Source organism: Miscanthus floridulus, chromosome 13 (assembly GCF_019320115.1).
Source record: "Miscanthus floridulus cultivar M001 chromosome 13, ASM1932011v1, whole genome shotgun sequence".
In the NCBI taxonomy this organism is placed as follows: Eukaryota; Viridiplantae; Streptophyta; class Magnoliopsida; order Poales; family Poaceae; genus Miscanthus; species Miscanthus floridulus.
In genome coordinates, this window is record NC_089592.1 from 4,914,984 (window position 1) to 4,930,347 (window position 15,364).

Genomic DNA, 15,364 nt, shown 5'->3' on the forward strand with positions numbered 1-15,364 from the left:
GGTGATGTTCTCGCTAGCCTGAGTGAACTGTAGGGGGTCATTCCCCTCGTCCATGATGTCGCGCTAGAACTAGCGGGCGTGACCTCGGGCGCCGCTCGTCGGGTTACGCGCATGGGGCGCAACGTGCTGCACCGAGCGCGCCGGCGCAGGTGGCGGCTGGTTCTGCCACCGTTGTCATAGCTCCTCAGCATGCTCTTGTGCGAGTGCGAGGGCCCCCGCCCGAGGGTCCGGAGGGATGTGAGTCTGCAAGGACTCCGCTACCACCAGCGGCTATCCCAGAGCATCCGCCATAGCGCACTCTTGGGACGGACGGTGGCTAGGTGCCACATCGCCGATGCTAGAGCCATCACTCTCAACCTCGTCATCTACGAGTTCGTAGAAATAGGTGGGAGCATAGCTCGCCATCCCCATGAATTTGGATGTGAGCGGAGGCGGCATCAGCATTTTTCAGAGCCCCCAAGCGTACGCGTTCGTGGGGGACGCGACGTCATAGGGGAACCGGTCGTACGGTGGCTGCGGTGCGAACAACGCGGTCCCTCAGGATAATCGGCGGAAGATAGTAAATAGCGAGTAACTAACAGTGTGTATATTACTTACAGCGGGGTTTGAGCAGAGCATTTGCTCGGAATGAAGCGCATGCGCCTCATTGTTGAAGTCGTCGTGTGTCTCGGATCTGACGGAGGGCGCCAGAACAAGTGCCTCCTCACGGAGATGTAGTACGCCGAGCCGGTCGGCGATGAAGTCTAGGCTTCCGAAGAGGATGGCCTGGGATGGCTCAAAGATGGGTGGAACCCACGTCCCAACAGTAGGAGTGTGGGAAACTCCAACGAGCCGAAGCGAATCGTTTCGCTTCAGCCCGCCATGGCGACGGTGGTGGAAAAGTGGGCCATTCGATGATCAAAAGTGTGAACGTACAACGTCTTCCCCACGGACGGCGCCAACTGTCGGTGTAGAAAGTGACCAACGCGTAAATATTTGTAGTTTTGCCATGCGTTGTGATCGGATGTGGCCTAGCACTCAATGACACAGGATTTATACTGGTTCAGGCAACGTGCCCTACGTCCAGTTTGAGTCGGTCGGTGACTTTATTCCTGAGCCTAGGTGCTCGAAGTTTGCTGTGGGGTTACAAATGGAAGGGAGAAAGATGGGGGTACAAGAGATCCAGTCCGACTCTGGTCTGAAGGGCTGAGAGTGATGGGAGCTCCGTTATGTGCTAACTGTTCGAGCATGTGCTCGCGGTTTGAACCTAGTGGTTCTTGTTGTGGTGTGTGGGTGAACTGATGGAGCCCCCTTTTTGGGAGAGAGCGCATCCCTTTTATAGATGAAGGGGATGGCCTTACAAGTGAGAGAGGGAGAGTGTACGTATGCTAAGTCTTGTTGCTCATGCCGTCGGGTACAAGATGATTGTAGGCGCCCATAACACTGTTAATGTCAGATGCATGTGGGAGGTTGCGTCTTCTTCTTCTGGTATGGCAGACGTCGGTGCCTGTCATACAATTGATGCCCAGAGGCATGTAGGGGGTTTTACCATGTTCGCCTGGTATGGTAAATGCCGACGCACACAACACTGTTGATGCCCAGAGGCATGTGGGAGAGCCTTACCATGTTTGTCTGGTGCCCATAATACTGTAGGGAAAAATGTCGGCGCCCACAACACTACTTGGGTTCTGACATGCCAAGGAGGTTGTAGGGTACTGTCCTGCAGGTGTATAGGGTACGGTCCTTGGTATTGCGTTTGACTTGAGTGCCCTGCCTTACTTTCTCCGTCCGTTTCCTGGTCCTCACCGAGCGGGCGTCCCTGGTCGGTTGGTCCCAGTCGGCTCTGTTTGCGCTAGTCGGAGAAGAGCTGTAAGCAGGGGTTCGGCGCATCCCTGGTTGGAGACGCGGGTTGGAGTCGGAAGTGGTGTTTGGCCAGGCCTTCTGGTCGGAGAGGCCGTCCGGAGGCGGGCCGGAGTCGGAAGCGAGCGTTGTTCCTCTTTAGTGAGGCCTTTCAGTCGGAGAGGCAGGCTGGAGTCGAAAGCGGCACCGTTCCTCCTCGGCCAGGCCTTCCGGTCGAAGATTGGATCGCCCTTCTGGCCTGTCGTTTAGGTATTTGGGCCGGCTCCAGAGTTTGCGCAATGTCGTATGCTGGGCCGAGCCTTTGCTGAGAAGCCGTTCTATGAGAGACCCCGGGTTTATGAACCCGACAGACAATATGTGTATTCATATTCCAATTTGCGCTATCTATATCCGATTCCATGCGAATCCGTTCTGAACTCGGCTACGGCGGGTACTTATGTGTACGTGTCCCATGCATATGCACTACCAAAATGGTGGAATTCTTCTAATGTTTTCAAGTAGTAATAAAACACCACCACTAGTCATAGCATATAGAAAACTCACTAGGAGGCATTTAGTAGGAAAAATTTATACTAAATTTTGAATGCCAAAACACTAGAAAAACCCCACCTCACTAGGAGAAGCCTAAAATTCTAGTTGTGATGGTTTCCTTGCATCACAATTTCGCAAGGGAGAGAGATCCGATTGATTCACGGGCCTTGTATGTCACATTTGTCACCGAAATCAATCTTGATGTGAACAAAACATGATAGATTAGATCACCATGTTTGATCCTATTTTCCGATGTGCGAGCGAGCTAATTAATTGAAGTTATAATAGGATAACTTCTACGTGTCAACCTTCAATGATTAAAATTAATATATACTGTTTAGTAATCATTAAGATTTGTAGAGGAGAGCAACTCAATTGGTGCCTTTGGTGATCGTCCCCCTGGTCGTTGCATCCTTTTCCATCCAGTGAGGTGAATAATGTATAAGGGGTAATAAGTAGCTTATATCATGTTATAATTGGATAATTTTTACATATCAATCTTCAATCATTAATATTATTACATAATTTTTATTAATTATTAAGATTTATAGAGGAGAGGAACTAACGCGGGATTGGAACAAAGTGTGTGGTCTTAGACGTTAACGTTCAAAGGAGAAATATGCTACATTATCTGTTTTTTTTAGAATTACATAGTATAACGTTGACGTCCACAACACGTACGCACACTCACCCCTAAACACACGTACGCAAACCTACCCCTATGAGCACCTCTGAAGGACCGAGAGTCACCACATGCACCTCGCTGTCGACGGAGACATCGTTTAGCACTGAAAACATAGCGCCGTTAAATCCTGTAATAATTTTAGAAAAATACGAGCACACGTGCCAAGTCGAGAACTTGAACCCAGGAAGACAAGTTCCACCAAAAGAACCCAACCAACTGATCTATGATCAAGATCAGCTCGTTGCTACATTATCTGATGATAAGGAGACACATCTCGGGCCAGAATTGAGTTCGTACGAAGGCTGAAGCTGTCAAAGTTAATTGCATTGAACCAAATTAAATTATAATGACAACAAACTTCCGTTGATTCATTGTGTTCTTCCTTATTTCTGTAGTTTTGTTTGCATATACGTCTATATACATTTAATATATAATCATGTAATAAATCATTGAATCATGTTTTAATTTTAACCAATATTTGTTTGTCATCAAGTGAAGGTGACTTCTATACTAATACATGTGATCAGATATCTATATCATTTTGGAATTTGGACGCCGCCTATAGCAACCATAAAACACACGTGTACCACACATGCATTGCTACTTGTGACGACAAAATGTGAATGAATCAAGTGGGGATCCTTTTTTAAAAAAAAGTTTCTAATGGCGCCTCAGTTTAAGAATAGTTGGATTGCCACGTCAGCACAATGGTACCGGTGAGGGAGAAACAAAATGGTAGTGGTAAATACAGATATTTTTTTTAGAGTAAAGTCCACTAGCGGTCATCAAACTTGTTCGGCTGTGTCATCCTGGTCCATAAACTCGTAAATCTACCGTTTAGGTCCTCAAACTTGTTCATCTGTGTCATCTCGGTTCCCTAAACTCGCAAATCGCTCGTTTAGGTCATCAAGCTTGTCCGGCTGTGTCATCCCGCCGGTCCGTAAACTTGCAAATCACCCGTTTAGATTCTCAAACTTATTTAGTTGTGCTATAAACTTGTAAATTCAGTATTATTTATAGAACTGTCCAAAAGTTGTAAATCTAATTTTGTTAGACTCATAACATTTACTTTAAATTAGAATAAAATAAATCACACTGTACTTTTTCTGCAGTTAAATTACTCAATAGGCACATATATTTTTAGATGTTGCTCTGTGTTGTAAATAAAATCCCATAAATTTATCGGAGTGTTACGTAGGCGTGCTAAAACCGCTGAACACTCATGTAAGGTACATGGAGTGATACTAATTGTTGTATTGTGAAGTACTTGGAGAGAACATATAGATAGATGCAGAGCAATCAAATAAGAGGAGATTACTGACCCGGCTGCCTGTATCATGCTGATGACTGTGATGCAGAAGAAATCCGTTTTCCGCAGCGAGGAGACAAAGCCGCCAAGGAGGACAACCGTGGACAACAAGAGAGCCAGGAGGCCTGAGCCCTTCACAGCCAGCGAAACGGACGCCCGAGCGTGCGTGTATACTAGAGCGTACTCGTACGCACGAGCGTGAGTGTGGGAGTACGCCGCCTGAGCATGCGTGGTATTAGGCCGCCGCTCCGGCGGCTTGCCGGATCCACCGCCGTTCCTCCCCTCTACTTGGGCACTATCCGCCATCGTGCCACTAATTAAGGCTAGCTATTGATCAACTAGCTAGCATCCTAGCGAGCTCGCTCTTAGCTTGGAACTGAAAACTACTACTAGCACTATCAGATTCAGCTTCTTTGCTGAGTGCCTCATACACTCGACAAAATATGATATCCATGTCACAATGATAACCACAAGATGTTTCCTAAAAAAAATAATAACCACAAGGATCCATGTAGGACAGCATGCACGTATCCATCCAAGTTCACTGTCTAATCACAAATGAATTATTGAATGGTTGCTTGACAAAAAGTCTTTGTCTTGCCAGCTTTTCGTACAGGCACTATTGAAAACAGAGACTTTGCCGAGTGCAAAATTCTTTGCCGAGTGTCAAAAATCGGGCACTCGATAAAGACCTTCTTTGCCGAGTGCTGCACTCGGCAAAGAATTACACTCGGCAAAGGACTTCTTTGCCGAGTGCAAGACTCTCGGTAAAAGCGCGGCACTCGGCATAGGATGACCCACGTAACGGTATTCGGCCATGTCCTTCTTTGGCGAGAGCCTGCTGTTAGGCACTCGGCAAAGATTTAATTTTTTTTTTAAAAAAAATTCTTTGCCGAGTGTCCCAGATCTGACACTCGGCAAAGATTTAATTTTTTTTTAAAATTTCTTTGCCGAGTGTCCCAGATCTGGCACTCGGCAATTTTTTTTTTGAAAAATACTTTGCCGAGTGCCCCTGGCACGGCACTCGGCAAAGATTTTTTTTTAAATTTTTTTTTTAAAAAATACTTTGCCGAGTGCCCCTGGCACGACACTCGGCAAAGATTTATTTTTTTTAAATGTCTTTGCCGAGTGCCCTGTGAAGGCACTCGGCAAAGAGGAAATTTTAAAAAAATTCTAAACCCTCTTTGCCGAGTGCCTTCTTCATGGCACTCGGCAAAGACCCCCTTTGCCGAGTGCCATGCCCCGGCACTCGGCAAAGTTTTTTTTTTGTCTCCAAATTTTTTGTGCAATCCTTTTAAAGCACCAGGAACTCCTAGTTAGAATTTGGGGATTTTTTATGGCTTTTTGATATATTTAGTTACTTTATTTCATTTACTTGAATGTTTTCGAAAAATATAATTTTGAACTGCACGTGGTACGAATAATGGAATTTAATGATTCAAAAAATGATAGTCATGTTACTGAGTGTAGTGTGAGGCCGTATCCAGGAACGGACCCGAAATTTCGGACATCTTGTTCACGAAACATAACCGCGAACTTGCGTGCGAAGTGTTTTTAAATTCTATAAAAAGCAAACGAAGTCCAAAAATCATGAAACTTGTTGAGATGTCGTGATATCATATGTGGAGGTTATGATAAAAATTTTAGAAGATTTCGTGCACGTTGTCACGTATGATGCTTACAAAACCAGGACATCTCTACCCGCGCCGCCCGGCCACCCGCGCTGCTCGCGCTGCCCGTGCCCTACCCCCAGCCGCCCCAGGCCGGCCCTACCCCCCGGCCGGCCCTACCCCCAGCCAACCCTGCCCCCTGCCGCCGGCCTTGCCCCGGGCCGCGCCCGTGCCCGGCCCCGTTCCCGACTCCGACGACCCCGACTCCGACCTCGACGCTGCCCGACCCCGACGCCGCCCGCCCCTACCCCCGGCGCCCGTCAGGTATGCCTTCTCTCTTGTTGTTGTCGTGATAGTGATAGTTGTAGTAGTATTAGTTGTACTAGTAGTGCTAGTGGTAGTAGTAGTATTAGAAGTAGTGGTAGTAGTAGTACAACTAGTGGTAGTAGTAGTAGTAGAATTAGTGGTAGTAGTAGTAGAAGTAGTGGTAGTAGTAGTAGAACTAGTGGTAGTAGTTGTAGCAATAGTGGAAGTAGTAGTAGAAGTAGTGGTACTACTTGGATATATTCTTCTGCATGGATTGATATCCAAATTACATGGCTTCTCTTGAGACATATGTGCTTATCGGCCATTGTGCCGCTGTTTTTTTTAGGTTTTGGAAACCTCACCGTGCAGGGGAGGTTCTGCCGAATTTTTTTTAAATGATAGTATTTTGTTTCATTTTTGTAGAGAAGAGCCCGTCGGAGTTCCCGTCGCCGTGCCGGTCTGCCTGCACCGCGCTGCCTCGCCACTGCACCGACCCGCCATGGCCCCGCTAGCCTGACTCCGCCGCCACCCTAGGTATAACCCCTCTTTCCGTATCATGGTCGTAGATCGCGTAACCTAGTTAGGTGTCTCCCGTTCGAAAGAGATACGGTTGGAGGTATACAGATCTTTGCATATCTATGACCGTATCTGTTTTGGATTGTCCACATTTTTTGGACAGCCCGCGGATGCGTAGATGGGTTAGTTTTCATGGTCTACTCCGGTCTGAGACAGAGTTTCGACATCACCTCCCTGTTGTTCTCTGGATACGCACTCTTCTTTGGCAGGACGTGTATCTGGAGAACAGCGGGGAGGTGCTGCCGAAATTCTATCTCGGATAGGAGTAGAGCATGGAAACTAACCTCATCTACGCATTCGTGGGTGGGATTAGGACCTATCCTCACCTATTAGATAGAAGGAACACCATGTAGATGCAATTGATGGTTACATTACTCGCTGATACATATGTTAGAGGATGGATGACCGTCAGTGGATGTACACGGGCTGGAGAAGTCAGAGTGATTACACCACGGAATGGATGAACAAGACCGATGCTTTCTTGAACAATGCATTTGGCAAGGCTGCTAAAGGACATTGCCTAGTTTTGTATCCCTGTAGCAAATGTGGAAACAGGAGGAGGGTAAACAAGGTGGAAATAGGTAAATATCTTGTGAAGAATGGATTTATGCCAGACTACACCCGGTGGGTCCACCATGGTGAAGCCCATCGTATGAGAGAGAAGGTGGTGAGACCACGGGTGGAGGCTTTTGATGCTGATGCCGAGGTACCAGACATGTTAGATGACTTTCACCAAGGATAGTTCGATGAGGGACGTGAGAAGGAGGAGATGGAGGCAGCCGCACAGGCGTTCTATGACATGATGGACTCGGCACAGAAACCCCTTCACGATTGTTCAACGGTGTCTCAACTGGATGCCATTGGACGCTTAATGGGGTTGAAGTTCGAGTTAAACTTGAGTCGACCTGGCTTCGATAAGATGTTGGCCGTGATTGGCACCCTGCTTCCGGAGGGCCACATTCTGCCAAAGAGCATGTACGAGTCACAGAAACTCCTTCGAGCACTTAAGATGCTGTATGAGCAGATACATGCTTGTCCGAAGGGGTGCGTCCTATTTAGGAAAGAACACGAGCATGCAAAGTTCTGTCCAAAGTGTAAATCCTCTAGGTACCTGGAGGTAGACTCTGATGATGGCCAGAAGAGGCAACTTAAGATCCCCGTAAAAATCCTACGGTACTTTTCGTTCCTACCGAGGATCCAACGGCTATACATGACCGAGGAATCCGCGAAATAGATGACATGGCACAAAAATGGCAAATGGTACAATCCTGACAAGATGGTACATCCATCCGATGGTGAAGCTTGGATCCGCTTTAATGACAAACATCATGACAAAGCAGATGAGGCTCGTAATGTACGTGTCGCGCTAGCAACAGATGGGTTCAATCCTTATGGAATGATGGCTGCCCCATACACATGTTGGCCTGTCTTTGTTATCCCCTTAATCTCCCCTCCAGTGTCTCCTTTCAACGACATAATGTATTCTTGTCGTTGATAATTCCTGGACACCCAGGGAGTAATATGGGTGTGTTCATGGAGCCCGTGTTTGATGAATTGGTCCGTGCTTGGGACGAAGGGGTATGGACATACGATTGAGCTACAAAGACAACCTTCAAAATGCACGTTTGGTACCACTACTCCCTGCATGACTTCCTGGCGTATGGGATATTCTGCGCCTGGTGTGTTCACGGGAAGTTCCCATGCCCAATATGCAAGGAAGGTGTGAGGTTCATTTGGTTATAGAAGGGTGGCAAGTATTCATCGTTCGGCAGACATCGTCAATTCCTACCTCTTGACCATCCATTCAGACAAGACATCAAGAACTTTACGAAAGGTGTCAAAGTGACAAACCCTGCACCGCGGATGATGACTGGTGCTGAGGTTCATGCTCAGATAGATGCTCTCATGCCTAATGAAGAAGGTGGTTTTGTGGGATATGGTGAGCAACATATGTGGACTCATATCTCGGGCATGACGAGGCTCCCCTATTTCGATGACCTTCTTCTACCACATAACATTGATGTAATGCACACTAAAAAGAATGTCGCCGAGGCACTTTGGGCAACACTCATGGACACTGAAAAGTCTAAGGACAACCCTAAGGCTAGAGTGGACCTGGCAACATTGTGCGATAAACCAAATCAAGAGATGCAGCCTCCTAGTCATGGTAAGACCTAGAGAAGGCCTAAGGCTGATTTCGTCTTGAGAAAGGACCAAAGGAGGGAAGTACTTGAATGGATCAAGACGCTAATGTTCCCTGATGGGTATGCAGTAAATCTAAAGAGGGGAGTGAACTTAGACACTCTGTGAGTAAACAGGATGAAGAGTCATGACTACCACATATGGATTGAGCGGCTTCTTTCGGTGATGGTTTGAGGCTATGTCCCGGAGCATGTCTGGCAAGTGCTGGTAGAGTTGAGCTACTTATTCCGCCAGCTTTGTGCCAAGGAGCTATCTCAGACCGTCATTGATGACTTGGAAAAAGCGGCAATCGTGTTGCTTTGTAAGTTGGAGAAGATCTTTCCACCCTGCTTCTTGCCGATGCAGCATTTGATTGTGCACCTCCCGTATGAGGCACAGATGGGGGGCCATGTAGAACCGTTGGTGCTATCCAATCGAGAGATGTCTGAAGACTCTTCGCAAAAAATGTAGAAATAAAGCCAAAATTGAGGCTTCTATTGTAGAGGCATACATTCTAGAGGAGGTGTCGAACTTCACAGAGAAATACTACACTGAGAAACTTCCTAGCATTTATAATCCACCCCTCGTTACAATGCTGGCGAAAATGAATCGAACCTCAGTCTTTTTCAAGGGCAACTCGGAAGCGCAAGTGCATCGACCACTAAGCAATTGAAAAATGAAGAGTGGTGCAGTATCATGTTATATGTGTTGACCAACCTTGTCGAGGTGCAACCGTTCATTGGGTAAGTTCTGAACGAACTTGTTTCATTTCGCCGTATGTCCTTGTTTCTTCGTCCAACCCCCTTGTTTCTCGTTGGTACAGGGAATTTCTTCGTCAATCCTAGCATGGATCAAGGCAACCTACCTCGCAAGAAAATGATACCCTTCTTTCACGGGTTGCGGGACCAGGGAGCCCCGATTTCATTTGTTGGTTCAAACAGAAAGCCCAAACTGATGCGTCTATATGTGACGAGCTGAGATAGGTTGCAAACAGCTGTGCCATTAGGGTCAAGTCATTTACCAATTATGACGTGAATGGATATCGTTTTCACACAGCAAGTTACGAGCAGAGTCGGTCCAATTGAAAAACCACAAACAGCGGAGTTGTTACGTCCGGCACTGATGGACTCGACTATTATGGAAGAATTGAAGAAATCTACGAACTATCATTCTATGGTTCCAAACCACTTACTCCTGTCATATTCAAATGCCACTGGTTTCATCCTAGAGTAACGAGATGGACCCCTAAGCTTGGGCTAGTCGAGATTCGACAGGATTCCGTCTATCCAGGAAAAGATGTCTACATTGTGGCTCAACAGGCCGTCTAGGTTTATTATACGTCATACGCGTGCAAAGACGCTGAGCATCTTAAGGGTTGGTCTATTGTGCACAAGATATCGCCACACAGTAAACTACCTGTCCCAAACGATGAAGATTACAACTTCAATCCAAACACATATGATGGAGAGTTCTATCAAGAAGAGGGACTACAAGGAAGGTTTGACATAGACTTAACCGAAGAGATAGGAATGGAAGTAGACAATGAAAGGGATGATGACGAGGATGCTGGAGACGAGGTGCGAAATCTGAAGGACATACAAATGCTTGAGCGATTACGTTTAGGCAATGACAATGAAGACAACATTCCTCCTTCGGATAGTGTTGATGAGTTGGACAATGTTGATAGTGATGACGAGACCTATGATCCAGCTAATCTCAATCATGAAGATTATTTCTAATACATGTAATACTATATTTTTTGTAATTATGTTTTGTTCATTTTTGCATATATTTTTAATACATGTATTACTATGTTTTTTGTAATTATGTTTTGTTCATTTTTGCACCTATTTCTAATTATGTCTTGTTTTTCTTTTTTATTGCAGGTGATTGAACAAAGATGGCGGGCGACCATCATAGGTCCGTGAACTCGATTTACCAAAGACCACGCCAGCTACAGAAGGAGGCGGAGGGGGCGGTGGAGGGATCGGATAGGAGGAGGAGGACCGCCAGCCATAGGAGGCGGCTGTCTCCTCCCACGCTGCGTGAGGAGGAGCTAGAGGAGGAGGTGGCGCCCGTGGATGAGTCAGACGAGGAGCTGGTTCGGCAGACAAATGAGGAGGAGGGGTCGCACGAGGACGATGAGTGCGAGGTGGCAGGCATGGGTTCCGTGTCCTCCGACTCCTCTTCGAGTGTCTACTTGTGAGGTCCCGGGAGCCTCCCACAGGTACCGCTTCCTCACCAATGCCCAATGATTCGCCCCGAAGGGCAAAAGTAAGTAACTTTATATGTTATCACCACTACTTCATATGATATGATGAAAAAAAACTAATAATTTTTCTTAATCACTTATGCAGGAACAAGGTGGTTGTGTTGGGTGGTAGCGCATGGCTAGTCAACGGCAACCTGGGTCTTCTATGTAGGCAACACTTCCCCAACATTGTCACGTACACATCGAAGACGGAGCCAGCCTACTCGTTTGACCACTACGTCGTCGCCCTCGATGCGGAGTACCCCAACAAGGCGGCGCGGGTGAAGGCAGAGTTTTGGGTAAGTCTCCCTCGCACAACATTGCTCAATATGTCACATTCATTGGACTTTTCTTGAAATAATGAATGGATACATCGCTTTTGTATGCAGACTTATTACATATGCGAGGAGGGATTTGAGGCTAGGGCGGAGCAGGTGACTACCAAAGCCTGTAAAAAACTCGTCACCGACATGCATCACGAGGTGCGCATCCAGGCCATCGTAACCTACTACGGGTCGAAGCTTGGAGAGAGGAAAACCAAAAAATACGCAAGAGAGATGTAGCTGACCCGGGAGCAGTACCTTGAGGTAAATGAAGAACATCAATATTGATTCGTTTTGAGATTAAGTTGGTTTAATTTGATCTTCTTATATGTCTAATACTTGATGACATGTACATGATTCCCTGGTGGTGCCAAGCGTATCCCGAGTGTTGGGCGATGATGGTGGAGAGGTGGTTCACGGAGGAGTACCTCAAGATGCATAGGGATGCCCAGGACTCTCATTTGTAGATGCAAGGTCCAGCAAACTATCAAGGCAGTCGTAGCCTCGCCAGATACAAACAAGTATGGGTACGCGAATTCATTTATCTATTGTGACGCTCAGTTCTACCTGATTTCTAATCATCGTGCTGTCTTTTTCACAGTCGGCGTCACATAGTGGCTAGGCTTGCTCGGACTTCCAGGCATGGTGTATGGCCCACAAGGGCAAGGCGACGTCCGACGTCTCCTTCAACCTGGAGGACCCGCCCGAGGCATACACGAACCCAAGCGTCCACTCCCGCATCAGTGAGTACACTGAGGTGGCGAGGTCGCTGGAATACTATGCTTTTTTGTAATTATGTTTTGTTCATTTTTGCAAATATTTCTAATACATGTATTACTATGTTTTTTGTAATTATGTTTTGTTCATTTTTTCACCTATTTCTAATTACGTCTTGTTTTTCTTTTTTGCTGCAGGTGATTGAACAAAGATGACGGGAGACCGTCATAGGTCCATGAACTCGATATACCAAAGACCACGCCGGCTGCAGGAGGAGGCGGAGGGGGCGGCGGAGGGATCGGATAGGAGGAGGAGGAGGACTGCCAGACGTAGGAGGGGCCGTCTCCTCCCACGCCGCGTGAGGAGGAGTCAGAGGAGGAGGTGGCGCCCGTGGATGAGTCGGACGATGAGCTGGTTCGGCAGACGGACGAGGAGGAGGGGCCGCACGAGGACGACGAGTTGGAGGCGGTAGGCACGGGTTCCGCTTCCTCCGACTCCTCTTCGAGTGTCTACTTGTGAGGTCCCACGAGCCTTCCACATGTTCCGCTTCCTCACCAACGCCCAGTGATTCGCCCCGAAGGGCAAAAGTAAGTAACTTTATATGTTATCACCACTACTTCATATGATATGATGAAAAAAAACTAATAATTTTTCTTAATCACTTGTGCAGGAACTGGGTGGTTGTGTCGGGTGGTAACGCACGGCTAGTCAACGGCATCTCGGGTCTTCTGTGCAGGCAACACTTCCCCGGCATTGTCACGTATGCATCGAAGACGGAGCCGGCCTACTTGTTTGACCACTACACTGTCGCCACCGATGCGGAGTACCCCAACAAGGCGGTGCGGGTGAAGGAAGAGCTTTGGGTAAGTCTCCCTCGCACAACATTGCTCAATATGTCGCATTCATTGGACTTTTCTTGAAATAATGAATGGATACATCGCTTTTGTATGCAGACTTATTACAGATGCGAGGAGGGATTTGAGGCTAGGGCGGAGCAGGTGACTACCAAAGCCTGTAAAAACTCGTCTCCAACATGCATCACGAGGTGTGCATCTAGGCCATCGTAACCTACTACGGGTCAAAGCTTGGAGAGAGGAAAACCAAGAAAGACACAAGAGAGATGCAGCTGACCCGGGAGCAGTACCTTGAGGTAAATGAAGAACATCAATATTGATTCGTTTTGAGATTAAGTTGGTTTAATTTGATCTTCTTATATGTCCAATACTTGATGACGTGTAGATGATTCCCTGGTGGTGCCAAGTGTATCCCGAGTGCTGGACGATGATGGTGGACAGGTGGTTCACGGAGGAGTACCTCAAGATGCACATGGATGCCCGGGACCATCGTTTGCAGATGCAAGGTCCAGCACACCATCAAGGCAGCCGCAGCCTCACCGGATACAAACAAGCATGGGTACGCAAATTCATTTATCTATTGTGACGCTCAGTTCTGCCTGATTTCTAATCATCATGCTGTCTTTCTCCTAGTCGGCGTCACATAGTGGCCAGGCTTGCTCGGACTTTCAGGCATGGTGTATGGCCCACAAGGGCAAGGCGACGTCCGACGTCTCCTTCAACCTAGAGGACCCGCCCGAGGCATACACGAACCCGAGCGTCCACTCCCGCATCAGTGAGTACACTGAGGTGGCGAGGTTGCTCCATGGGTTAGACCACGATCCGAGCACCCAGGACTTTGATGGAGAGGCCATCATGAGGGTGGGGCAAGACAAGAAGCATGGGCGGTTCTGGCTTGGCGACGGTGCCATCGACACGGCCTCTACTCCCTCTCTCTCCCAGATCCGAGCATGGAGCACGAGCGAGAGCCCGGCCATTCGCACACGGCTGACCGCTGCACAGCACCGGGTCGACGCACTCGAGGTTATTCCTGTTTTACTCGTCACACATTGATCTTTACACACATTAATTAGCTTTGCATTACTGAAATATTGGAGTGAAATATTACAGGCCCGGCTGGAACAAGAAATGAGGCAACGTCTGGAGCTGGGGGCCGGGCACCAAAGGAGGGCGGCCTAGCTGGAGGCCGAGCGGGCCAAGCGGGAGGTCGAGCGGGCCGAGCGGCAGGCCCAGGCGTAGAGGCTGACGGACATTACGGAGTTCCTACTAGGACTTGGGCAACGTGTGGGCTTCTCTCTGTTACCTGAGCTGTTGGTTCCACCTTCGCCTCCGCATCCTGCAGCTACAGCTACTCCTGTGAGTATGAAAGTTTTTTACTTTCGCTTATGCTTTGCTTGTATGGCCTCTACCTTTCTAGATTAGCTATCCAAATAATCTTGTCTCACATGCAATCTTTTTTACTTTGTGCAGTCTCCATCTGACGGTGGTTTGAATAATCCACCTCACGCACCTCCGAATGATGGAGCTAGGCCTTCACCACAGCCGCCTTGACCGAGATGAGTGCATGTTGTATTTTTTTCATTTGTTGTTCACTTTGTGATATACTTGTGATGCACTTGTGGACTTTGATGGACTTGTGGATTTATTTAGATGGACTTGAGCACTTATTGTTATATATGTGATATATATATTGTGATGGATATGATATATGTGGATGGATGTGTACATGTATGAGATATATATGTGATGGATGAGATATATATGTGATGAATGAGATATATATGTGATGGATGAGATATATATGTGATATATGTTTGTATGAATTTATTTGTCATGATGGAATGTAAAAAAAATTAAAAATTACAGTTTTGGGTCACTTTGCCGAGTGTTGCACTCGGCAAAGGACCCCTTTGCCGAGTGCAATCGTCACAGGACTCGGCAAAGCTGAAAAAGTGGGTGTCCAGAAAACCATTTTCCCAGTTGCCGAGTGCTGTGACCATGGCACTCGGCAAAGAAATTTAAAAGAAAAATCAAACTTTGCCGAGTGCCGGGCAGAGGATACTCGGCAAAGAAATTTTTTAAAAAAAATTCAAATTTGTCGAGTGCCGGACAGAGGGCACTCGACAAAGAAATTTAAAAAAAATATTCAAACTTTGCCGAGTGCCGGACAGAGGGCACTCGA

The 15,364-nt window shown here is 47.3% G+C and overlaps 2 protein-coding genes across 2 annotated transcripts in view; one reads left to right on the forward strand and one right to left on the reverse strand.

The window, feature by feature from the left end:
• LOC136501624 (uncharacterized) overlaps positions 1-4,804 on the reverse strand; it is a 34,127-nt gene extending 29,323 nt beyond the window's left edge. The window contains exon 1 of the mRNA XM_066497142.1: positions 4,378-4,804. Coding sequence (XP_066353239.1) covers positions 4,378-4,670 — 293 coding nt within the window. The 5' untranslated portion in view covers positions 4,671-4,804. The remainder of the gene's footprint in view (positions 1-4,377) is intronic.
• An 8,517-nt stretch (positions 4,805-13,321) lies between these two features.
• Positions 13,322-14,837, forward strand: LOC136499050 (uncharacterized). The gene is made up of 5 exons (XM_066494755.1): positions 13,322-13,478; positions 13,568-13,741; positions 13,816-14,205; positions 14,293-14,538; positions 14,653-14,837. Exons 1-4 carry the CDS (start codon positions 13,449-13,451, stop codon positions 14,359-14,361), a joined length of 663 nt encoding a protein of 220 aa, XP_066350852.1. The 5' UTR covers positions 13,322-13,448; the 3' UTR covers positions 14,362-14,538; positions 14,653-14,837.
• The last annotated feature ends 527 nt before the right edge of the window (positions 14,838-15,364 follow it).